The sequence below is a fragment of the Bufo bufo genome, chromosome 5 (genome assembly GCF_905171765.1).
Source record: "Bufo bufo chromosome 5, aBufBuf1.1, whole genome shotgun sequence".
NCBI classification, from domain to species: domain Eukaryota; kingdom Metazoa; phylum Chordata; class Amphibia; order Anura; family Bufonidae; genus Bufo; species Bufo bufo.
The window spans coordinates 515968057-515995142 of NC_053393.1; the positions used below are offsets into that span (position 1 = coordinate 515968057).

The window sequence follows — 27086 nt, forward strand, 5'->3', positions numbered from 1 at the left end:
CAGAATCTGGGTAATAAATATTGATTTTTTTTTGGCTGTTAACCATCGATGTGTTAAAGAAAAAATTGGATTAAAATGGAAAATCCACTATGTAGGCCCCACAAAGTGACTTCAGACCTGAACTGGTCCTTAAAAAGTGGGTTTGGGCAATTTTCTTAAAAATGTGAAGAATTGCTTCTAAACTTCTAAGCCTTCTAACGTCCTAAAAAAATAAAATGACATTTCCAAAATGATGCCAACATAAAGTAGACATATGGGGAATGTTAAGTAATACATATTTTATGAGGTATCACTTTCTATTTTAAAAGCAGAGAAATTGAAATTTAGAAAATTGCGGATTTTTTCAAATTTTTGGTAAATTTGGGATTTTTTCATAAATAAAGGTGAAATATATTGACTCAAATTTATGACTATCATGAAGTACAATGTGTCACGAGAAAACAATCTCAGAATGACTTGTAAAGGCGTTCCAAAGTTATTACCACATAAAGTGAGATATGTCAGATTTGCTAAATTAGCCCTGGTCAGGAAGGGGGCAAATGGCCCAGATGGGAAGTGTTAAAGGGGTTTGTCTGGGTTCAGAGCTGACACATCCCCATTTTCACCCCCCAGGCAGGCCCTCTGACATTCTTTTATCTGCAGGCAGCATGCTATAAAGCAGGAGGAGTTGAGCAGATTGATATCTAGTTTTATGGGAAAAGATTCATTAAAAGGGTCCATTCACGCTACCATATGTACCGTATTTTGTGGTCTGCAAACCGTGGATCCACAAAATATGTATGACCTCCAAATGACATCTGTGTTGCATTAATTTTTTTTGCGGATCTATTGACTTCAAGCCAAGAATAGGACACGTTCTATCTTTTAAGGAACGGACGTACAGATGCAGAAAGCACATGGATGTCTAACGTGTGCTTTTTGCATCCATAGTCTGCAACGGAAAATGCAGACCACAGACTCATTGAAATCAATGGGTCCAGAAGGAAACCGATGCAATGCGGACGTTATCTGTACTTTGCAGATCCGTGCTTTGAAGACCGCAAAATACAAACGGTTGTTTGAATGCGCCACTTGCAATATATTGATCAAAATCCCTGTAATATATTGATCTAAATCAGTGACTGACCTCGTATAAGGGTGGATACAGAGATAGGACCGCCCACTGGACTCCTAAACTCAGAATGAGCAGGGAATGAGATCAAGAAACTCCTAAATATATTGAAACTTTCCCCACAAACTGTATATCAGTCTGTTCAGCTCCTCCTGCTCTAGAACATGCTGCCTGCATACTGGTTTGGATTTTCAACATGACAGGTTCCCTTTAAGTAAAAATAGCAAAGATCTTTGCAATTGAGTTAAAGGGCATCTGTCAGTGGATTTGTGCATGTACATGTGCGCTTGGCAGCTGAAGGCATCTTTGTTGGTCCCGTGTTCATATGTGCCCGCATTGCTCAGAAAAATGATGATTTATTATATGCAAATAAGCCTCTAGGAGCAACAGGGGCGTTGCCGTTACACCTAGAGGCTCTGCTCTCTCCGCAACAGCCGCTCCCTCTGCACTTTGATTGACAGGGCCAGCTGTGATGATGTTTTCAATTCCCAACCCTGTCAATCAAAGTGCAGAGGGAGCGGCTGTTGCGGAGAGAGCAGAGCCTCTTGGTGTAACGGCAACGCCCCAGTTGCTCCTAGAGGCTCATGTGCATATATTAAAACTTCAGCAATGCGGGCACATATGAACATGGCACCAACACAGATGTCTTCAGCTGCCAAGTGCACATGTAACCAGGGATGGACTGGGACAATAAAGTGGCCCTGGACTTCAGCCAGACCGGCCCACTTTATTTTTCCCAAACACACTAAAAAAAAAACATGTGAATGGCGCTGTTATGGAGGGGATCTGTGAATGGCACTGTTATGGAGGGGATCTGTGAATGGCACTTTTATGGAGGGGATCTGTGGATGGCACTGTTATGGAGGGGATCTGTGGATGGCACTGTTATGGAGGGGATCTGTGGATGGCACTGTTATGGAGGGGATCTGTGGATGGCACTGTTATGGAGAGGATCTGTGGATGGCACTGTTATGGAGGGGATCTGTGGATGGCACTGTTATGGGGGGATCTGTGGATGGCACTGTTATAGAGGGGGATCTGTGGATGACACATACCGTATATAGCATCTTATGCTATGTGTCATCCACAGATACCCCTCCATAACAGTGCCATTCACAGATACCCTCCATAACAGTGCCATCCACAGATCCCCCCCATAACAGTCATCCACAGATCCCCCCATAATAGTGTCATCCACAGATCCCCCTCCATAATGGTGCCATCCACAGATCCCCCCCATAAGTGTCATCCACAGACCCCCCCCCCCATAAGTGTCATCCACATGACAGACCCCCCCCCATAACAGTGCCATCCACGGATCCCCCTCCCTATAACAGTGCCGTCATCCATAGATCCCCCTCCCCGCCACTCACAGTAGTATACATTAATAAATCGGTATCCTGCAGGCTGCAGACAGTAACTTTAATTTTAACACAGCGCTCATCTCTTTACTACCTTACATTCAGCTCCCTCCAGCCTCCAGTAACAAGTGCGGGCGGCAGCGCTCACTCACTGACGTCACGCGCCTGCGCCGCCTAGTGGGAGGAGCAGGCGTGTGACGTCAGTGAGTGAGCGCCGCCCCCACACTGCCTGCTGTTACTGGAGCTGAGTCAGTGTAAGATAGTAAAGAGATGAGCGCTGATTTTAAAGTTAACACACTGACAGCAAAAAAATTAAAATGGCTCGGGACCGGCCGGGCCCCCCCGGGGTCCGGGCCCCTTACTGGGGTATCGGCTTTACCCCCCTGATGGCGGCCCTGGCCGGCCCATAATTCGATCGGCCCACCGGGATTCTGATATGTAAGGGGGACTCCTGACACTTGCCCAAAAGATGATGTTGATATAGCCAATGTTCATTAAAGGGTAAGCTGCTTTATCAAGCTTTACCCCCCCCCCCCCCCGGTAAATAAAAATGCAACTGACCATGGCTGGACATTTCACTGACAAGTACAGTACAGACAATTAGAACATTTAGCAAGCTTCAGTTTTTTCTTTTTTTCTTGCTACGTCAAATGTAATCTGCCCTGGAGCTGGTTTACAGGCCGACAATAACCACAGGGCACATGGGAAATAGGAGGATTTTTAATTGAGAAAAAAAATATATTAAATAACATACTCCGAAAATAGAATTCCTGCATGTCTGACGTCCCCCCGTCCTCTATTCGGTATCATTATGACAAACTGCTCAGGGAAACACAGAAGAAGAAACAGACAAAATATGAAGTGGTTTACTGTAAACTGTCATACAACTAGACAGAGGAAACATCCCGAAAAACCAAGGCTTTACAAAAAGTATAAAAAATTTTAAAAAGTCAGTGCGTCTTATAAAGCGAACCTGTGAAACATGGCTGCAGTACGGGCGGGCTGAGTGGGGACGGGTGCAGCGCAGGGAGTAAGAAGCGAGAGCAGGCACCGCACATATCAAGAAGTGGGCCTGACCTCATGACCGATCATCTCGCCACTGCGCTTCTTGCTACATGATTTGTGTACACTGCTTGTTACCATATCCATCTTGTAAGTACAATAAAGCCTTGCAGTTGGAACTTTTTTGATTGTACTTCACTATTTGCGGCACCTTGATTTCTCATAAGGTTCCCCAGAGGAAAGGTGAATCCGAGTGAACTGACCACTTGCCCATGTCCACCAAATTTCTGTGAGATCTGGAAGGGAGGATTTTTCAGCTTTGTCCTGGAGCAGCACGGTCCATTTAAAGAAAACACATTTAATATAAACACTGTCCAGGGATTGTACCGTAATTATCCTAAGTGTTTATATTAAATGTGACCATAACCCCTTCATCCATAGGAATACACCCATGTACTGCACATATTTTAGCACACCTTTTGTTTCCAAATATTTTTTTATTTTTTTCCTTCTCTAAACCCTAGGTGCGTCTTATCATCAGGTGCGTCTTATAAAGCAAAAAATACGGTAGATAGATAGATAAATAGATAGATATCAGCGAAGTCTGGGGTCCAGATACATACCCAGACTGGTCAAAGTGGGACTCTGGACCAACAGAAATATTTCATCTGGAATTCTGTAAAACATCTTCTCCAGGTCCACAGGAGAACCTAAAACATCACTTGTTGAGCAGAGCTGGGCAGATTCCCACTATACTTTGCTGTCCAGAAGAGGGTGCTATCCTTCAGGAACCATCTACATAGCAGCAGTCCTAGCTTCTACCACAAAGCCTTGCTACACCAAGAAGCCCCAGCAAAACAAAGCACCCCGGAACAAGTCACCCAAACCCAGCCTGACCAAGCCACCAACCAATACAGCCTGACAAAAGGTGAAATCCAGAAGGCAATACACAAGAGCAAAGAGGAATATATTAGTGTCTGGAGGAATGACATAGAATATCGCAGAAGATAATATACCAGAGCCTACAGAGGGAATACAAACATATCTGGAAAAGCTACTAAACCCCAAAGAGTGAAAGATCCTGAGCCAGTACAGACTTAGGCTAGGTCTACACAACGTCATTTGTCGCACGTCAATTTTTATAATGATAGTCTATGGTGTCGCACTGCGAAATGCGACATGCTGCGACTGCGACGCGACAGTTGCAAAAAATCAATTCGAGATGGATTTTTCTGCGACTGTCACGTCGCAGCATGTAGCATGTTGCATTGCGACACCATAGACTATCATTCTAAAAATTGTCGTGTGATAAAATGTCGCGCGACAAATGTTGCAGTGCAGTGCAGTTGTGCCTTATCTGTCGCGCGACACATGTCGTCATGTAGACCTAGCCTTAGCGTCCACAGCCTGCTCATCAAATCCGCGGGGCACCAACAGAACTAACTAAGCCCAGGGAAAACAGACTGTGCCAGCGGTGCGACCAGGGGAAGTGGAGGATAATGCCCACTTCCTGCCGCACTGCCCCAAATACTCAGCAGACTCAAGAGACTGTCTGATCTCTGCCCAGACTTCACCTCCATGGAGGAGGAAGAGAGACTATCCATACTGCTGGGGCAAGAAGAAAACACAGCGGCCATAGTATCACAATATGTCAGTGCCTGCTATAGACTGAAAGGAGCTTGGTATGCCATGGACTTCTATACTTCTATACAGCAGTGTCTGACACCAAAAAAAAAGGACTGTGGCACGCTTTGGCGGATATCTACCAGCACTCCTTTTTTCAGCAAGGAATATTGATTATATGGATTCCAGGTAAATGAGAGTACCTCTTTTAAACTACAATACAGGTTTATTAAAATCCTTGAAGGAAAAACACAAGTCAAGACATTTCCATTGAAGTCACTGTACCTGCCGCACAAAGCTGTTTGAGGTAGTATCAGAAGACGTGCTTCCATCCGATCCTTTGAACCGGTTTTTCCGTCTAGCTCCTTTCCCATAGCTCTGAAAATACACAGAAGGTTGTTAATTCTATGTACATTTTCTTCATGTATTGCACTTTTTTCTATCAATAATAGCAGTGCACGTATGGAATATGCAGTATACATATGACTTAATAATAATAATGATAATTTTACTTCTGTATCTCACAAATCTACAAAAATTGGATCTGTTTTGACAGCATTTAAAGGCTCACTTAGTTTTCATAAAACTTTTGATATGCCTCTATAATGTGAACATAGAGACATATCAAAAGTTTTGATGGGTCTCTGAGAGCTGAGACCTGCACCGATCACTAGACTGAGGAGAGAGAAGCGCTCGCATAGTGCTCTGTCTTCACTGCAGTAATCAGAATCAAGATGGGCCCATAGGTTTTGTAACGGGTCCGTCTTGCTTCCTCTCCTACAGCGACGGAGAGTGCCATACGTGAGAACGTCTCTCTCCTCGTTCTAGTGATTGGTGGCTGTGTCAGCACTTGGACTCCCACCGATCAAAACTTTTGCCACGACACTACTGTGAGCGTCAGGGCCTTTTAAAACAGCTGATCGGTGGTGTCCTGGGTGTCGGATCCCCACCAATCAGATACTGATGAGCTATCCAGAGGATAGGTCATCGGTATATAATTTCAGAAAATCCCTTTAAAGGTCAAATGGCTTTCCATCCTTGGCATACAGCTGGACATTTTCTGTTCAGTGGAGATCCGATCACTGGGACTTTTGCTAATTACACAAGAGTGAAGGATCTTATCTCTCTAACATCCTCCAATTAAGGTACTGCGTAAGGAACAGAGCACCACAACTTCTTCATTCATGAATGGGGTTCTGCCCACTGGCTCCTGGTATTGCCCATACGGCTCAGTTAGGAGAGTGTTAGGTCCCGGGCTACTTGAGAAACCTTGGCGTGGTGCCCGGGCTTAGACATGTCCTACACCGTAGGACATGTTGACTAATCTCTCAATTTTAAAATCAGTTTGAGGGTTTAGTAAGACCGCAGTGTGCACCTGTCTTTGCTATTATTTTTGTTATATTAAGACCTCATTATTCACATTGTACTATAAATTTGACGCACATTTCAAAATCCACAGCAAAAGTCTTCAACTAATCCGCAAGGTCTGAACTGGAGATTAGCAAATCGATTCTAAATTAATTGGATTTGTTACGAATTTCACAACAATTCATCCGCCGAACAAATACAACGTTTTAGCGATTCGTTTATGAGGAATCACATATAAACTGCGTCCAGTGCAATTTTACTATGAATACTGGTGGGCAAAACCATGAAGGAGAAAAAAGATGGAGGATCACATTACACTAGGAGAAAGTGGAATGGAAGGCTTGCCCTGATTGGCTCAGAGTCTGACAGACAGTGTGATCACCCAATCAGGGGCAGGATTCAAGGTCCTTTGCTGAAAATATCATAGAATGCCTTTTTCTATGTTCAGCTTGTGACTTTGAAGAATGTGTTATGGCAATGTCTAACAAAAAGGAATTGCAGATACAAGCCAGTAATCTAGCTGTACTAAGGACCCTATAGGGAGAGAATATGGAGATGTAATTGGGTAGATTTTAGGTAATTTAAACAGAGAAAGTGAGGTCATCCAGTTGTATAGTTAATGCAGCTGCTGGCAGCTAGTTCTGTATTGCAAAACCCTCCCTGCAATAACTCATTTTGTCTATATATGAACAGACAGCCAGTCATTTGTTTTTTTAAACAAGTTTCTACGGTTAATAGGTTTATTGCCAACACCCCAATAGTATATATTCTGCTCCAAACATTGAGTAGTTGTGCATTTTTGTCTTCTAGTGCATTATACCCGTGTTACTGAATATGTTGCATATTACTGCAAATAATGAGAATTTACAGAAAAGGCAATACTGCAAAAATTTGATTTTGTACCCGTTTTATTGAATGCAATTTTTTTTACTGCAAAAAATGTGTTGTATCACTGCATCGAAACCGTGTAGGTCAAAGACGTTTCATTGCAAAAATTGCATTCTCATACCCATGTTAGTGAACACATAGTTCAAAGACATTTTACTGTCAAAATTGCATTCTTATACGCGTGTTAGTGAATGCATTACTGCATCACACCATGTAGTTCAAACACATTTTACTGCAAAAACTGCATTGCTAAAGTAATTTTTTTTATATCAGTGTACAGTGTGTATGTAGAAGGATAGGGACATTTGATTGTGTCTCTAATTTAAATTACAGAAAAAACACTTGTAATTTTACTAGTACTGTTTAACTCTTCAATTTTTCCATTTTTATTTTCTTCCTGTCAGTTTTAGGATTTAGTTTTTACAGTGTACCCTATTTGGTAAAACTGACATTTAACCTTCATTCTCCAGGTCAGTACAATTACAGCGATACCACATTTGTATAGTTTTTAATACTGAAAAAAACAACTTTCCAAATGTGCCAGATCTAAGCCCACTAGCTCTGTGAAGTGCAAGTATCTCCCATATGGCAGTTTTTCTCCACGTTGCCAGAAGACAAAAGCATATCTATGTGCAAAATCTGTAAGATTAAAATAAGCTGTAAGCATTCAGACACAAACATAGGCCCCACAGCTGTATTGCAGTATATGCAGCAACATCACCCGATCCAGTGGGTAAATAGAAGTGTCTGCCAGCTAGCGCATCAAGAGTCTCCTCCTTCTCCCAGCTTCCCTTGCACAAGCCAAGCCGCCTTCACATGTACGACAGTGTCCTTGTCATTGTTATCATCACTTACTGCTTCTCCAGCTCAGACTCCTCCTCCTCCTAATTCTACTGCACTCCATCAGCCATCGATAACGGAATGTGTGGCCAAGAAAACTCTATGTGCCCAGCAATCCGCTGGTGCGCAAGCTTAAGTCTGACCCGGCCAAGTTTCTGGTGGTGCAGTTGCTGCCATACTACTTAGTAGTAGAAATAGAACCATATTTTTCCATGGGGTTCATCTTTCTGATATCAGACTAGATACATTTAATTTGCATTTACAGGCTACAATTGCAATAACTCTTGGTAGGTTGGGTCCCATGCAGTGGCGTACATACCAGGGTCGCAGGGGTCGCAGTTGCAACCGGGCCCGGCACTCCAGGGGGCCCGGCCGCTGGCAGGGCCCCATCTTTACTCACATGTAGTGGCAATTTCGGGCCCCATCAGAGCGCTCCATGCCTCCATTACATGTATAATATGGGGGGGGGGGGCTGGAGGGTCAAGGGGGAAAGCGCACACTCACTCACACCCAGCTAGGCAGTTACGTTTCCATAGTGAAGCAGGTAAACCTCTGCTCCCTGCTTCACTGATCTTCAGAGCTCAGGAGCTTCCCCTGCTGGCCCCAGATCGCGCTGCTGGCTGTGGGAGGAGAGCTGAAAGCCCGGCAATCTGCCTCCTCTCATCAGGGAAGAATGTGTATTTTTTTTTTCTAACGCTGCAGACTGGGGGCGGGGGGGGGGGGGGGGGCTTTGATGGGCACAACTAGAGTGAGGGGGCACAAAAGTTGGCATCTCTACTGAGGGGCACCTAATCTACCATAACTAATTTGAGGGGGCACCTAATCTGGCATAACTACTGTGAGGGGGGAAAATATAAAGGCATAACTATGAGAGGGCACATATGAAGGCATAACTACTGTGACGGGGCATGTAATCTGGCATAACCACTGTGAGGGGCACATATGTGGGCATATCTAATGTGAGGGGCACATAATCTGGCATAACCATTCTGAGGGGGCACATATCTGGGCATATTTACTTTGAGGGGGCCCATAACCGGGCATAAATACTTTGAAGGGGCGCATAATCTGGCATTACTACTGTGAGGGGACACATAATCTGGCATAACCACTCTGAGGGGCACATATATGGGCATAAATACTATAAGGGGACACATATTTGGCATAACTACTATGAGGGGGCACATATCTGGGCACAACTTCTGTGACAGGAACAAAGGTGGGCATAACTACTGTGAGGGGCCACAAGGTGGGCATTAGTACTGTGTGGTTGCACTTAGGGGAAATGTCCTAGATTACCCTGCTATACATTGGCATGGCTCAGTCTTACAGGCCAGCACAGCGCCCCCTGCTGGTGATTTCACAGGGGCAGTCACCATCCCTTCCTTATGTGATTATTCTTTTTTTCTCACCACAGGGACCTTGGTCTGGATCCAGTGGACATCACCCTGGATGAGGTAGGACCAGATTTTATTAGGACTGGGTGAGTGTAGCCATGCATTGGGTTTAGGGCTCTTTAACACGAGCGGATCCCGTGCGGGTAATCCGTTGCGTGAAAGACAGCCAAGCCCCGTTCCGGACAGCAGAGACATGGAGCATTAACATGACTGGTAATGCTCTTTGCCTCTCTGTGATCTTTTTACTTCAAAATCACAGAGACATAAAGTTGTCACCGTGATTTTGTAGTAAAAAAATCACAGTCAACCATGTTACTGCTCCGTGTCTCTGCTGTCCAGAATGGGGCTTGGCACTCAGTCACGCCCCGGATTACCCGCACGGAAAGAGCCCTTAGTAAGAAAATCTGCCGGTTCTTTGTAAAAATGTTTGCACTGTGGCCCATAACACTATAGTTACAACACTAGTAGGGGAGGTAGTGGGGAAGGGGGGGGGGGCTTGAAGGCAGGTTGGAGGAAGGCGACGGGGAGGGGGCCCCATAGATCAGTTTCGCACCGGGGCCCCATGGATTGTGTGTACGCCACTGGTCCCATGCCATCTATTTAGTTGTCATGGTCCAGTGGGGTAAGTCACTCATGGTATACTGGTGTTGGCCAAGCTTATGGCTGGTCTACTTATTTAGTATTCTTCATGCAGTGTTGTATTTGTATATACTGTATAGTTTGGTAGTTTAAAAGGTTTTTCCAAGATTTAATAACTGATGACCTATCCTCTGGATAGGTCATCAGTACCTGACCAGTGGGGGTTTAACACCCGGGATCCCCGCCAATCAGCTGTTTGAGAAGGCATTGGTGCTCATGTGAGTGCCGCTGCCTTCTCCTTGCTCACCAGGCTGTACATAGTACAGCGGCTGTGCTTGGTATCGCAGCTCAGCCACATTCACTTATATGGGGCTGAGCTTCTCCTAGGCCACATGACCAATGAACATGTCATCACTGGCCTGCAAGCACTGCTGCTTTCTTGAACAGCTGATCATCATGGATCCCGAAAGTCAGACCCCCACCGATCAGATACTGATGACCTATCCAGAGGATCGGTCATCAATATTTAATTCTCAGAAAACCCCTTTAAGCGAAGCTGTTCTTTTATAAAGAAAGCCATGGCCTAATTTAACCACCAAGTAATATGTGTCCACGTGTCTGAGGCTACTTTCACACTCGCGTTTTGGCTTTCCGTTTGTGAGATCCATCATGGGCTCTCACAAGCGGTCTAAAACGGATCAGTTTTGCCCTAATGCATTCTGAATTGAAAAGGAACCGCTCAGAATGCATGTTTTCCTCCAATCAGTTTCCATTCAGCTCTGAAGCGTTTTGCGGTCCGGTTGACGAAACTGAGCCAAACGGATCCGTCCTGGCACAAAATGTAAGTCAGTGGGGACAGATCCATTTTCTCTGCCACAATCTGCCACAATCGAAAACGGATTTTCAATGGAGTTCATGACGGATCCGTCTTGGCTATGTTACAGATAATACAAACGGATCCGTTCATAATGGATGCATGCGGTTATATTATTGTAACAGATCAGTTTTTGCAGATCTATGATGGATCCGCCCAAAAAGCGAGTGTGAAAGTAGCCTTTTATTTCATATACAGTTGTGTTCAAAATTATTCAACTCCCACTGAAATTGAGTGTTTTGGCCAGTTTGACATTGATTTTGATCATTTCAGTCATCTTGTTTACAATTTAATCAAAGAGGGACTTGTAAGTCAGACAAATATAACATAACATTTATAATGAAATAACCACAAATGTCTTTTCTGTGCTCACATCATTATCAGTTTTATTCAACCCCCAAGTGACATTCAATCTTAGTACTTAGTACAACATCCTTTTCCAGTTATAACAGCTTTTAAACGTGAAGCATAGCTTGACACAAGTGTCTTGCAGCGATCTACGGGTATCTTCGCCCATTCTTCATGGGCAAAAGCCTCCAGTTCAGTCACATTCTTAGGCTTGCGCGCTGCAACTGCTTTCTTTAAGTCCCACCAGAGGTTCTCAATCGGATTTAAGTCTGGTGACTGCGATGGCCACTTCAAAATGTTCCAGCCTTTAATCTGCAACCATGCTCTAGTGGACTTGAAGGTATGCTTGGGATCATTGTCCTGTTGAAAGGTCCAACGTCTCCCAAGCCTCAGGTTTGTGACGGACTGCATCGCATTTTCATCCAATATCTCCTGGTACTGAAGAGAATTCATGGTACCTTGCACACGCTGAAGCTTCCCTGTACCTGTAGAAGCAAAACAGCCCCAAAGCATGATTGACCCCCCACCATGCTTCACAGTAGGCAAGGTTTTCTTTTCTTCATAGGCCTTGTTCTTCCTCCTCCAAACATAGCGTTGATCCATGGGCCCAAACAGTTCTAATTTTGTTTCATCAGTCCACAGAACACTATCCCAAAACTTTTGTGGTTTGTCCACATGACTTTTGGCATACTGCAGTCGACTCTTCTTATTCTTTGGAGACAGCAAGGGGGTGCGCCTGGGAGTTCTGGCATGGAGGCCTTCATTACGCAGTGTGCGCCTTATTGTCTGAGCTGAAACTTCAGTACCCACATCTGACAAATCTTTTTTCAGTTCCTCAGCAGTCACACGGGGACTTTTCTCCACTTTGCGCTTCAGGTTGCGCACAGCAGTCGAAGTCAGCATCTTCTTTCTGCCACGACCAGGTAGCGTTTCAACAGTGCCCTTTGCCTTGAATTTGCGAATGATGCTTCCTATGGTGTCTCTTGGTATGTTTAACATCTTTGCAATCTTCTTATAGCCATTGCCCTTCCTGTGAAGAGAAATCACCTCTTCTCTTGTCTTCCTGGACCATTCTCTTGACTTCACCATGTTTGTAAACACACAGTAAATGTCTAGAAGGAGCTGAGTATCACAGTCCTTTTAAATCTGCCTAATTGGTGCTTATTATGCTTGATTGCTGCTCCTTGACATCCACAGGTGTTTTCAATACCTGATCGAAAACACTTGAAAGAACCTCTGTTCTTAAGAGTGGTAGTCTTTAAGGGGTTGAATAATTGTGTCAATGAAGAAATCACAAAAAAAACATTTAATACTGTATTACAAAAACAATTGATGTCATTTTAGTTGCATTTGGTTCTTTAAAAAGTCCTTGTAAGATTTCATTCTGAACACAATTACAAATGTACACTAAATTCCCTAAAACCCTTTACAGCATTGGGGGTTGAATAATTTTGAACACAACTGTAGATGGGTATAGAGACTGTTCGCCCCCTCTCAATTTTAACCCCCTTTTTCTCCAACCCCATCCCCCCAATAAACTCCAACCCAATGATCCATACCCTGTCAAACCTTAATAAAGACTCGGACACCAGGCTGGATTAAATTGGCCACAGCAGCTGTTTAATGACATAAATTACAGTGCCTTGCAAAAGTATTTTGTTGCATTACAGCCTCAAGTTCAATGTTTTATTAATCTGAATTTTATGTGATGGATCAGAACACAATAGCCTAAGTTGCTGAAGTGAAATTAGAAAAATATATAAATAAAACTATTATTTAGAAATAGAAAACAGAAAATTGGCATGTGCGTATGTATTCACCCCCTTTGTTAGGAAGCCCATAAAAAGCTCTGGTGCAACCAATTACCTTCAGAAGTCACATAATTAGTGAAATTAAAACACTGCCATGAAGACCAGGGAACTCTCCAAACAAGTTAGGGACAATGTTGTTGAGAAGTATAAGTCAGGGTTAGGTTATAAAAAAATAGCCAAATCTTTGATGATCCCCAGGATCACCATCAAATCTATCATAACCAAATGGAAAAAACATGGCACAACAGAAAACCTGCCAAGAGACGGCCGCCCACCAAGACTCACAGACCAGGCAAGGAGGGCATTAATCAGCTAGGCATCACAGAGACCTAAGGTAACCCTGGAGGAGCTGCAGAGTTCTACAGCAAATACTGGAGTATCTGTACATAGGATGACAATAAGCCGTATGCTCCATTGAGTTGGGCTTTATGGCAGAGTGGCCAGAAGAAAGCCAAAACTTTCAGCTAAAAACAAAAAGGCACGTTGTGAGTTTGCGAAAAGGCATGTGGGAGACTCCCAAAATGTATGGAGGAAGGTGCTCTGGTCTGATGAGACTAAAATTTTACTTTTCGGCCATCAAAGAAAACGCTATGTCTGGCGCACACCCAACACATCACATAACCCAAAGAACACCATCCCCACAGTGAAACATGTTGGTGGCAGCATCATGCTGTGGGGATGTTCTTCAGCAGCCAGGACTGGGAATCTGGTCAGAGTTGAGGGAAAGATGGATGGTGCTAAATACAGGGATATTCTTGTGCAAAACCTGTACCACTCTGTGCGTGATTTGAGGCTAGGAAGGAGGTTTATCTTCCAGGAAGACAATGACCGCAAGCACACTGCTAAAGCAACACTTGAGTGGTTTAATGGGAAACATTGAACATTAGAATGGCCTAGTCAAAGCCCAGATCTCAATCCAATAGAGAATCTGTGGTCAGACTTAAAGATTGCTGTTCACAAGCGCAAACCATCCAACTTGAACTGTGGAGCCCTCCCATCATCCTCACCTGCGAACTTCAAGGACCTCCCCCTGCCACCAACGCACCAAATTGAACCCTTAATTCTGTGTCCCTCCACATCCTCAAAGCGGTATCTATCCCTTCTTGTAAAGGCAAACTCAACATATCCAGGCCCACTGCATTCAAATGCACTCCATCAGACCTCCAAAAACCTCCAACACCTTTCTCAAGCTGCATATGTCTCACCGCCACCGCCCCATTCCTGGCCATAAAATGACTTATCGCCCGATTAACTTTTACTCTGGCCCTGTTCACCGCCTCCACTGACCTGGCACCCCTCCAAACCTTCCTCGGGACTATGTCTGACCAAACTGTCACTAACTTTGGGAACAAGGCCGACAACTTCAACATGTCGAACTTAATGTCTCTTACAAGTTCCCGAAAAGGATGTGCCAAATTATTACCACCCACATGTACCACTAATACATCTGGTGCCCTATCCAGCCTAACAAAACGGTGTACGCAGTACCCGGCTCCATACCATGCCCCTATGACCCAACCATCTTACCAACGCCGCCGATCGATCGAAGCATAGTTGCTGACCGTCCGGCCGAACCGCTGCCCAGACAGCCCCCCAAAAGACATATGAAACTGAAAGCGGGACAAAAAGGAACAATCAGCGTGTCCTAATAAAGGCAAAACCCCAACCTTAACATCCGCCCCATATTCCCGCATACAACGCACTGGGCACATTGCACAGTCCGGAATACCGAACAACACCACTCTATGCCCCCTTCCTTCTACATCCGTCTTGGAACAACGTATTACAAATTCCACCCTATCGTGGAACAAATCTATGTCATCCCTAAACAACCCACCCACCCGACTAACCGTCGGACAAACCAACTCCCCCAAGCGCAAAGCCCCAAAGAGTGCCAATGAAAAGGCTAGTCTAAATAAACCCACCTCCCAGGCCGAACTACAAATCCCTTCTAACTGCTCCCTCAACTCCAAAAGCAACGCAAAAGACAGCGACCTCCTACCATTCTCCCCCACCCAGGGCCGGCCTTAGGTGTTCAGGCGCCCTGTGCGAGCTAACCTTGTGGCGCCCCCCCCCCCCCAAAAACAAAACAAAACACTGCTTGTTGCTGGCATCATGGCATAGGCTGGCTGACTATCCAACCAAGTAGTTACCAGCCCGCACACCCCAAAGGCCGGTGTAATGTTATACTTCCCTACTTCGTGAGATTTCCCTACCCTCGTCACTTCCAGTCGCACCGGACATGACGTGTAATACCCGTCACTACAAAAGTGTCACTTGGTGTGCTGTCGTCCCTCCTTAATCATGGGAAGTTGGTATATGTCAGTTTTATAAAATGTCATGTAATGTAATGCTATGTATTTCCCTATTACTGTGAAACTTGCATGTACAGGCCTGCTAGGGGTGTCATTCCAGCTTCTAGTCACTAGAGGGAGCTAGGGAGCCCTAGTTTATATAAGGCCCAGTCAGGGAAGTGAGAGGGAGACGGAGTCTAGTGTCTGTAGTCTACAGTTGGAGATTAGACAATGTCAGAAACCAGTCCAGGCCTGAAGCCTGCCATCAGGAGAAGGTTCCCCTCCTGAATTCCCTTATGCAGAAACAGGAATACTTAAGTTAAAGAGCCTGAGGAAGCTGAGAGAGAGACAGAGGCAAAGATCAAAGGAAGCAAGAGGTACTCAAGAGAACAGAGGAGGTACTCTAGAAAGCTAAAACCAAGGATATAAAGCCAGAGCTAGGTTATTGGGCCTTGGAGAGGATTTGCTATATTCCAGGATCAGTCAGAGATAGAGTGCAAGTTCCTGTACTGCAAGTCCTGTGTTTAACACTCTGTAATCACCTTGCTCAATCTGTATTGCCTGCATCAACCGTATTGCAAAATCGACTGTATGCCAAGGAACTGCGATTCCATTATTGTCTCTATGAAACCTACTAAAGTTGGAGTTCTGCTTTAACCTCACGGTGTTCCTCATTTATTCCTGCTATCCGCAAACGGCGTGCCACCGTTTAATTGGCACTGGCGTCACGAACAATTTCTACCATCACCTGCCTATGCAGAGAGTCAGCCGTCTCAGGTTAGTGTATATTGCACTACTACACCCAGGAACACCTTTACACACAACTTGAGTACGCTGCACCTCTCTTTTGGCGTCACGAACAGGATACGCATGCTTTCTAGTGCAAGAAGCGTGAACTTTGTGCCTTATACAGTTGCCCTGTGACTAAAGTGACAAATTACCTGTTTATTAAAAGTGGACTTTGTGGACTGAAAAACATACCCAAAGTGTACCTAAAACCTCCAAAAAGCGCTGTGCAGTGTTGCGCTACCAAGAGGAAGAAAATCGCCACACTGGAGTGTGGTTTTATGGACTTTTTAGGATCCTGCTTGCTGTCAGTGAATAGACAGCGTTTATACCCAAAGATGGCCGCTGAGGCTACTGAAATAGCTGCTGCGTCATCTTCATCCCGAAAAGGCGGGAAAAATTGGCGCCTTTCGGAGGAAAAAGCGGGAAAGAGTTCAAGGTCAGGCGCCACTGCTTATCTGGACATTTGCATGTCTGCCAGCATGGACACCGCCTTCCATATACTGGAATACCTGGGGGGCGGCCTCCCAGTGCAATGGGAGGAGCTGGCTGCTTTAATTGACGCGACCCTATCGCTCTCCTCAGAAGGATCGAGCATGTTGGAAAGTGAACAGAGCGTTGCTGCAACGTCCGCACCTGAGATTGCAAAGATGTCTGAGATTGGTGTAGAGCCAGAGGAGGCTCCACCGGCCTACTCTCCGGGACCGGAGCAACCCGCCTGCCGCCCAAGGGAGAAAGAACCAGAGCCCTACTATGGCTCGTGGAGGGACTTCTTTCAGCCCTCTTTCAAATGGTCCTCACTAATGGCGGAGATCCGGGAGGCCGCTATAAAGCGGAATACCAAGACCAAAATCGTTTATGAAGAATTGACTAAAACAATCCATGAAAAGCACACTAACACCCAACCCCGCCTGGAAAGGAGAAAGGGAGTGGTGGTGTCCTTCGACAAAATCCGTGGCTACGGGTTCATCCAAGACTATCTGACTGGCAGAGACCTATATGTGAATAGAAGGTATGTCAAAAGAGACTACCTCCCTTCTTATCAGCACAGCCTCCGTGAGGGAGAGGAAGTGGAGTACACCCCTGCCGAGAGCCTGCGAGGCCCTTATGCGACTGCTGTGACCCGTCCCAAGCGAGAACCTGAGGACTGGGAGGCAGAAGAAGGAGAAGACTACTCTGGCTGCGAGCGGGAACCTGAACGCTCTCCAGAGCCGGCCCATCACGCCTTTCAGGAGCGGAGCTCCTTCATTGGGCCTAACGTCTTCTGGCAGCCAACCGTGTTGGAGAAATGGGTGAGCCCCTATCCTTCCCCCGAGCTGCCTCGTCGGGAGAAGACCATGCAGGAGATGGAGAATTTAAAAGGACTTCAAAATACCTTTAAGAACATCCGGAGGGGTCGGAGACCAGACGCATCGCCAGAACCTGCAGAGGCCGAGTCCGCACCATCGGTGACTGTACCTGCGCCGGCGGCGCCAGCAGATGCCAGCGACTCCGACACAGAGAGCATCGGTGAGCAGATTGTCCGGCTGGAGGAGAAGTTGCGGGAGCTGCGCAAGATCGCGACCGCCAGGATCCAGACGCCGCCAAAGAAGAACGAGGTAAGGGTGCCTGTCACCACCCGTAGACCACCTTCTGCTGCCACCGCTCCGTCAGTGCCCCAAAGGAGACCCCCGGTTGTTGTGAATAGCTGCGCAGAGCCCACCGGACCGCTTGAGACGGCGGTAACCACTCCGTTCCATCCCACCATTATCATGCCGGGACCGGTACGGTCCACCCAAGGGTTTACCCCTAGGCCCATGGGGCCAATACCTATTAGGGGCCCCTTCACCTTGCAGCTACCCCCTAATACAGTTATGTGGGCCCATCCTCCTGTAGAGGACTACTACAGGCCGTACTTGCCAGCAGAGCCAAGTGGTTATGATATGCCACTGTGAATCAGCCTGCTAGGCCTTTGATTTATTTCATCAATGAATGAGGGTATTAACCCTTCCAGGACAGGGGTCCTACGTTTCCTGGTCCTTTGTTGCGGCTGCCAGTTCATCCACGGCTCAGTGGTAGGTGTTGACCACTGAAGTAATAAAGCTAACAAGGCCAAGTTTGTTTCCAGGATCTCCTGCCTGCTTTTGCTACCCCACGCCAAGTTGTGCCTGTTCCTTAGTTGCACCTTTTACCCTTCACCCCCTTTTCAGGTTGATCAGGGGTATTACAGCACTTGTCTTTGCTGTCCTTTTATTGTGCAACTTCATACTAAGGAACCGTGCCCGGAGACAGACTCAAAAGAACCTGAGCCTCTGAGATTTTTGCTCTTTTAAAGGAAATGTGCCCAGAGATGGACTCCACCGCATGAGAGCCTCTGTGATTTAATAGGAAAATAACCTGGGTACGGACTCATGTTTGTTCTTTGAGCCTCCAAGAACTTTTATACTGTTTTATCTATTGTGCTGTTCTATTATGGACTTATTCATTGTCATGGACTATCCTGATTATAATGTTACGCTGTGCCAGGTCAGCGCCCCAGTTCCATTCACTATCCTGAGAGAAGAGAACGACGCCCCTTGTCACCACACTTCACTTTTGCCAATTGGACCTGATATAAATGTAAATGCAGATGAATGACATAAATGTATGCCTGCATGTATCTTTTTCTATTTCAGGTAGAGATTCCAGTTGGGCCAGCCCTGATGGAGTACGAGGTCGTACTCAGCTTAAAGCAGTGGGGTATGTAGTGTACGGGGACTGTAATACCCGTCACTACAAAAGTGTCACTTGGTGTGCTGTCGTCCCTCCTTAATCATGGGAAGTTGGTATATGTCAGTTTTATAAAATGTCATGTAATGTAATGCTATGTATTTCCCTATTACTGTGAAACTTGCATGTACAGGCCTGCTAGGGGTGTCATTCCAGCTTCTAGTCACTAGAGGGAGCTAGGGAGCCCTAGTTTATATAAGGCCCAGTCAGGGAAGTGAGAGGGAGACGGAGTCTAGTGTCTGTAGTCTACAGTTGGAGATTAGACAATGTCAGAAACCAGTCCAGGCCTGAAGCCTGCCATCAGGAGAAGGTTCCCCTCCTGAATTCCCTTATGCAGAAACAGGAATACTTAAGTTAAAGAGCCTGAGGAAGCTGAGAGAGAGACAGAGGCAAAGATCAAAGGAAGCAAGAGGTACTCAAGAGAACAGAGGAGGTACTCTAGAAAGCTAAAACCAAGGATATAAAGCCAGAGCTAGGTTATTGGGCCTTGGAGAGGATTTGCTATATTCCAGGATTAGTCAGAGATAGAGTGCAAGTTCCTGTACTGCAAGTCCTGTGTTTAACACTCTGTAATCACCTTGCTCAATCTGTATTGCCTGCATCAACCGTATTGCAAAATCGACTGTATGCCAAGGAACTGCGATTCCATTATTGTCTCTATGAAACCTACTAAAGTTGGAGTTCTGCTTTAACCTCACGGTGTTCCTCATTTATTCCTGCTATCCGCAAACGGCGTGCCACCGTTTAATTGGCACTGGCGTCACGAACAATTTCTACCATCACCTGCCTATGCAGAGAGTCAGCCGTCTCAGGTTAGTGTCTATTGCACTACTACACCCAGGAACACCTTTACACACAACTTGAGTACGCTGCAAATGGACCATGTGATGAGCTCAGTGACGTCACCACAGGTCCTGAAGAAAGAACAGGAGACCGGCAGCTGCGCGATCAACTGGAGGAGGTGAGTTAATTTTTTTAAATTATTTTTTAACCCTCATTGGCACTTCCCACTGAGCCACCAATGTTTCTTATACTGGGGTATTGGGGGGGGGGGGGGGGGGGGGGGCGCACTGTGCCACCAACGTTTCTTATAAAGTTATACAAATACAGGAGGCGGGTGCCGGAATCTAATAGCCGACACCCGACCTCTGTGACAGGGAGCTGCGATCAGCGGCCGTTAACCCCTCAGGTACCGCACCTGAAGGGTTAACTCAACTGCAGCTGATCGCAGCTCCCTGTCACAGAGGTCGGGTGCCGGCTATTTGATTCCCGGCACCCGCCTCCTGTATTTGTATTAACAGGTCAGTAATCTTCATTGGTGGCGCAGTGGCCACAGCCCCTCCCCTCCTCCTCTCGTCTCTCTTCTTATTGGCAGCGGCGGGGGCAGCAGGCAGGTCAGACACAGGGGAGGAGGAATCAGGTCAGACAGGGGAGGGGGAGATGGAGGGGGCGCCCCGAGGGAGAACACAAGTGCAGCCTCGCCTGCCGCATATTACATTGCGAGCTGTCGGCCGCCCAGCGCCCCTGTTGCTATGGCGCCCTGTGCGGCCGCACAGCCCGCACACCCCAAAGGCCGGCCCTGCCCCCACCCATAACCGACGCCAACCATTTAATGCCCGAATGACCAGAAACGACTTTGTAAAATCTGTAATTTTTCTCAACTTGAACCCAAAAGCCAAACCTGCTATATAACTATTAATTTTTGTCACCGACCAACCTTCCTCCCCACAATGCCCAACGAACAACAACAAAGGAACTTCCAAATTCTTATTCCCAACATTCAACCTATCACACCAATTCTCCTAATACTGCCATGTGATGCGCCAGTGATGCCTGAATGAGCCCCTCTACAATTCCTCCAGTAGATCCCATAGACAAGTCGGGCACTGCAGCCCAAATTCCACCGCCTCCGGAGCCAGCTGCCGGAAACGCTCTCACTGTGAACGAGAGAGAGCATCAGCAATACAGTTATCGACCTCCGGCACATGCACCGCCACCACCCAGGTATTGAGCGACAAACACTCTAATAACAGCTGCTGCAGCAACCGTACTTATGGCGACGAGGCAGACAACCCGTTTATTGCCTGAACCACACCCAAATTATCACAGTGGAAGCGAACCTTCCTATCCCGAAAAACCTCCCCCCACAGCATAACCGCCACCACTATAGAAAAAAGTTCCAACAATGCTAAGTTCTTCACCCAGCCCCTTTCAACCCAACTAACTGGCCACTCTCCAGCACACCATTGACCCCACACAATAAACGCCAAAACCGCAACCCCCCGCCACGTCCGAAAACAGATCGAAATCAAACAAATCCACCACCTCCCCCATAAATAGTGAGCGACCGTTATAACTCTCCAGGAAGGAGCACTAAACTTGCAAGTCCGCCTGCAATTCCCTACCCAGACGGATGTAGTGGTGTGGTGCAACTACCCCCGCCGTCGCCCCCGCCAACCTTCTGCTACAAATCCTCCCCATGGGTATAATCCGGCATGCAAAATTAAAGGGAACCTGTCACCAGGATTTTGTGCATAGAGCTGGGGACATGGGCTGCTAGATGGCCGCTAGCACATCTGCAATACCCAGTCCCCACAGCTCTCTGCGCTTTTATTGTGTTAAAAACAGTTTTGATCCATATGCAAATGACCTAATATGAGTCCTGTATCCGGAGATGAGTCCAGCGTAAAGGAGCCCAGCACCGCCCCACGTCCTCCGAATCTCCTCCTTGCTGGCTGACGTCACAGAGCTGGAGAGCCGAAATCTCGCGATGCGCGAGCTAGCGCTTGCGCAGTTCGTTCCCTGTGCTGATGCCAGTACAGGGAATGAACATGATGCCGACACTGCGCATGCGCTAGCTCCCGCATCGCGAGATTTCGGCGCTCCAGCACTGTGACGCCAGCCAGCAAGGAGGAGATTCGGAGGACGCGGGGCGGTGCTGGGCTCCTTTCCGCTTGACTCATCTCCGGATACAGGACTCATATCAGGTCATTTGCATATGGATCAAAACTGTTTTTTAACACAATAAAAGCGCAGAGAGCTGTGGGGACTGGGTATTGCGGATGTGCTAGCGGCCATCTAGCAACCCATGTCCCCAGTTCTATGCACAAAATCCTGGTGACAGGTTCCCTTTAAGCTTTCCTAAAAGTGATTAAAGCTCACGCAATTGAATCTTTTTAAACCACCGTGCCCTCGCTACTTCTCACTACAAGTCTTCCAACTTATCCAATAGTAATCTACATTCCATCCTGATCGTATCAATCACTATCCCCAAAAAAACGAAATTCTGTGACTGGCCCCATCGTCTTTTCCGTTGCCAATGGAACCCCAAACGCCCCAAAACAATGTACCCAAAGTGTGCAATAACAATGCACAAATACTTGAATCCGGGGGTCCAATACAAAGAAAATCATCCAGGTAGTGAATGATGGATTCACAACCTGACGAGTCCACTACTGCCCATTCTAAGAATGAGCTAAACGTTTCGAAATATGCGCACGACAGGGAACAGCCTATCGGCAAACAACAATCCACAAAAAATCCCCCATCCCAATAACACTCCAACAAATGCAAACAATCCGGACGCACTGGCAGTAACCTAAACGCTGCCTCTATATCCGTCTTTGCTAGTAAGGCTCCCTTTCCAAACTTTTTAACCCATGCCACTGCCGCATCAAATGAGCTATAGACCATGGAACACAAGGCCGGATCAATACCGTCATTGACCGACGATCCCTTAGGAAAAGACAAGTGATGAATAAGTCGAAACATTTTCGCCTTCTTCTTTGGGACCACCCCCAGTGGTGACACCCGCAAATTCACGAATGGAGGTTCTGAAAAAGGGCCTTTAATCCTACCTAGTATGACTTCTTTGTTAAGTTTTTCTGCCACTACCTCTGGGTGTTCCATAGCCGACCTCAAATTCCTTTAAAACAGCACCGCCTCCCCTGGAATGAACGAAATTCTAAAACCCAATGAAAATCCCTCCCGCAACAAATCCATGGCCCTTATATCTGGGTATCTATCGAGGAATGGCTCCATCCTTTCGCCCCCCTCTGTCTATTACTCTTGAAGCATCGCGCAGCTCCATGGGACCCCCCACATATGGAGCATTCGTGCCTAAATTTGCATTTAGCCCCGAATTTACAGCCCCCTTCGATAAACGAAAAACACAATCCCTTTGCGGATGCTGCCGCGATGTTGGACTGACCCCCACTTCCGGATTCCCTTCGAAACGGCTGCCCTGATCTAATAGGCGCAGTCACTTATAACCACAAAGCTATATCTTTGTGATCCCATCTCATTTCTGGACACACCGCCTTCCGCTGCCTAAACTGTCATAGCGCAGCCATGCTATCCCCCCGTATACCCAATACGCTTCTCCAATCTTGTCCAAATAGCAAAACAGCGCCGAACAGCACTCCGGCACCTTTTCCCCTATCACACTGGCTAATATCGCAAACGCCTGTAACCAATTCTGAACCGTCTGCGGTATTAACCAATATTTTCGCTTTTCCTCATCCTCTTTTTTCCACTCTTCTCTCCTTACCCTATCCAGGTTGAAATCTACATGTACTCCCCTTTCCAAATTCGCTCCCTTACCTCCTGCTTTAAATGAGCCCCCAACGGGCCGTCAAAACACACATAAACCTCCCCTCTTGCCTTATCGTCCAACCTCACCGTTTCTCCCTCTGCTGCGCTGCCCGCCTTTACCGACGCCCCTTTATCCGTTACCCCCAACCTACTTCCCCCCACAATGCCAGACCCAACCGGGGCCCCCTCCACCCCCCAAGCCAACTGGGATGCCCTCCCATACCCCACCGTGCTAACAAGCCCGACAACCCCCCATTAGCTGACCTAAACCCCTACTTAAATCCATCTGGGGCCCCCCGCCTCCCCCGTTATCCATAACCGCCACTAACTGCTCTAAAGGTCCCCACGTTATATCACCTGGCTGCCTGGGTGCTGTGACCCCATCAGCCACAGATCCTGATTCCAGATGACCACTCCTCTGCGATGATCTTCCGGATCCTGTGGAGATGGATTCCAGACTCTGTCCCCTGGCTGGGCTCAAGCCAGGGACGATGGAGCTGCTCTCCTCTAAGGATGGCTCACAAGAAGCGGAGCTTCTTCCCTGCTGCTGACTTGGTGAAAGGGGCCTGCTGTACTGTACGCTACCACAGGACTGGCAGCAGCCCTGCACCTCCTGGCATCCTGCTCCTGCTGGTGGACACCTTCCTTCCCCGGACATGAGAAGGTGCCCGCCATTCCTGGTCCTGGACCCGCTCCCGCGCCGCTTCTCGCTGCAGGTGGAGGTGACCGGGCCCGGCCACCTCGTGGGCTCCCCCTACCTAGCGGATTCCTTCCACGCCGGGGCATGCGGGAGGCAACTTTCCCCGCTGCACCCTGACGTGAAGGGTCCTCAGAAGGGGAGGGGATGAAGCAGGGCTCTCATTGGTTTGCATGAAATGAACCACAAAAAATTCAGCTCCATGTGAATCCGAACTTTTTGAGAAATTCAAACCAGTTCGCTCATCCTTACCAGAGAATACAGTTAGAATGACCATGGGAAATCTTCACCCTGAAGCTCACCAGTCTGTACATCACAACATCATTTCCAGCTGCAATTACTTTACTATGCAAAAACCTATCAACATTCCATAGAGGATTCTAATAATTACTGTTGACTTTGGGCAATTATTAAAATTCTTAGCCCCAAACATTCTTAATTACAGTATATATGTCAGAGGCAAAAGCAATTTGCCAGAGGCCCAATGGTGAGAGAATAATTTTTTTGGTTCAAAGTCTTGGTCTGTTTACTGTTAGATATTTTCCTAATTTTTTGAGCTACAGTTATTGTATCATATTTTATCACATGTATGTATATCTATTTTAATATTAATATTACTACCGTAGTACTACACAGTCTTATATTTCCAGAATATCGAGACATCTTTACAGACCAATCAAACGATTCATGTCTAAAGGAGCAAAATTAATCAGTAAGGCTGGGTTCACATCACTGTTTCATTTTCTGTTCTTCTGATTTGTCAGAAAGACAGGGAAAAAAACAAAAACAGCATCCTGTAAAAAAATTGATCAGTTATGCACTTTTGGCGTCCGTTTGAGCCATTTCTGTTCTGTTTGCAGGACTTCTTTTCCATCTAAAAAAAATGGATCTCTGACGGAAATGGTTCAAACATGTGCCAAATGTGCATAACTGGTGCACAGGATGCGTTTTTTTCTGTTCTTCTGACGGATCAGAAGAATGGAAAATTAAACGGTGATGTAAACCCGGCCTAAATGTCTTCCACTGGTTGGTAAATTGCAAAATGTTACATTATAAAATAAATTGGAAAATAGTATATAAATACATTACAAAAATACAGTAGAGTACAATATTCTGTTAAAAAGGGAGAAGACCAACAAGCATTTCCCTTAAATAACCTAAAAACACAAATACAAATAAAATCATTGAGTTGTGTTCTCATCTGTCAAGTAAAAACTTAGGGGCACATTTATTAAGACCGGCGTTTTAGATGCCGGTCTTAATAAAGGCCCTGCACTGGCGGAGGACCCGCTGAGGTTATGCCTCTCCATAACTTTGCCGCATCCAGACCCAGTTGTAAATGTAAGACATCATTTAACCAAGCTCAAAATTTTAAGCTAATCAATTTCCTAATATATCTTTAGAGCGGCCGGAGTTCAGCTTTTCTGATGCAGAGCTCCAAATCTCTTGCTTTGCCACAGAATTAAATGATAAATTATTGGCTGTGACTGCCCCTAGAGGGAGCCTATGTGTTTAAACTCCTGAGTTCCCTCTAGTGGTGGCTGCAGGTAGACAGACCTTTAACATTTATATCTATGTTGGGAAATGAGAGCTATGCATAAGAAACAACGGAGCTCCAACCTCTATAAGGATTTTATAAGAAATGTATCAGCATATAATTTTACTCCTACAGTAGGCAGATAGGGAAAAAAAATCTAAATTGGTGTCCAAGCAGAGGCATTCACATTCTGCCATCCGCTTCTACAAGCAGACAAGCTTGTTTATAGGAATAGCAACCAGCTCTCTCTGCACTGCATACCCAGACACCAGCTTTATGTCAAGCACTGTATATAAACACTCCGCAGGGATGCTGATATAAATGTGAGCAGAGCAGACTGTGGAATATACGGTACAAGCCAGAAAGCGAACGTTATCTGAGGTTATATCCCCATCCTATAAAAAGTCAACCCATGCATGTACTATGTAATCCGTTAGAAATGTGTAACCTTGAGCATGCAGAGACGTTGTGGGCATTTCCATGTACGCCAAGAACGCATTCTGAAATGGTTTACAGATGGGCCAACAGATTAATGAAACAGATGACAGATCATTAGTTACGGCAATTACTAAGAATGGGAACAGGTAGGTATTACTGATATTATAAGAAATTTGTCCAAAAATCATGATAAATTCCATAGTACCAAGGGCGCACACAGATCTCATAGCAAAGCTTAGTATGGGCTCCCCCTGCTCCACTAAGGTCTCTTTAACATCAACGTTAGAGCTCTCCGACACGCTGTAACGGCCTGTCGGAACTCCCGGTAACATCTACAGCCTAAATAGGTTGTTTAAAAAATGTAATACAAGTATAATAAGACAATAATAAAATAAGATAAGAGGCAGAGGGCAACTTTTAATTCAATTATTTACAGCTTCCATTAATATAAGTGGTAACTGTATAAATTCCTAGGCACCAAGCTCCCCCTAGTGGTGGCTTCAGGCAGCCAGCTTTATAATATACTGTGTAAAGAGAAGTGGGAAATGTATCAATATATGTTTGCCAGTTGTCTGCTGTAAATACATTGAGAAATATGGTTTTCAGAATGAGCACCGTATTTATAGGAGTTATATAAAGTGAGTGAGGCAGAGGTCAACTTTATATTACAATTTTTTTTAATTAAAATTTCTACTAAGAAAAAAAAAGAAATTTGTCAGAAATCTGGGAAGTCACGCTTTGCGGTCCATGTTGCCATGATGCATGCATATTGGGAAAGTAAGGCTGGAGCT

General features: G+C 46.1%; 1 protein-coding gene across 1 annotated transcript in view; it reads right to left on the minus strand.

Annotated features, from left to right (window-relative positions):
* The window catches only part of CACNB2 (calcium voltage-gated channel auxiliary subunit beta 2), a 363806-nt gene that overhangs the window by 298123 nt on the left and 38597 nt on the right, over positions 1 to 27086 (minus strand). The window contains exon 2 of the mRNA XM_040434490.1: positions 5383 to 5475. Coding sequence (XP_040290424.1) covers positions 5383 to 5475 — 93 coding nt within the window. The remainder of the gene's footprint in view (positions 1 to 5382; positions 5476 to 27086) is intronic.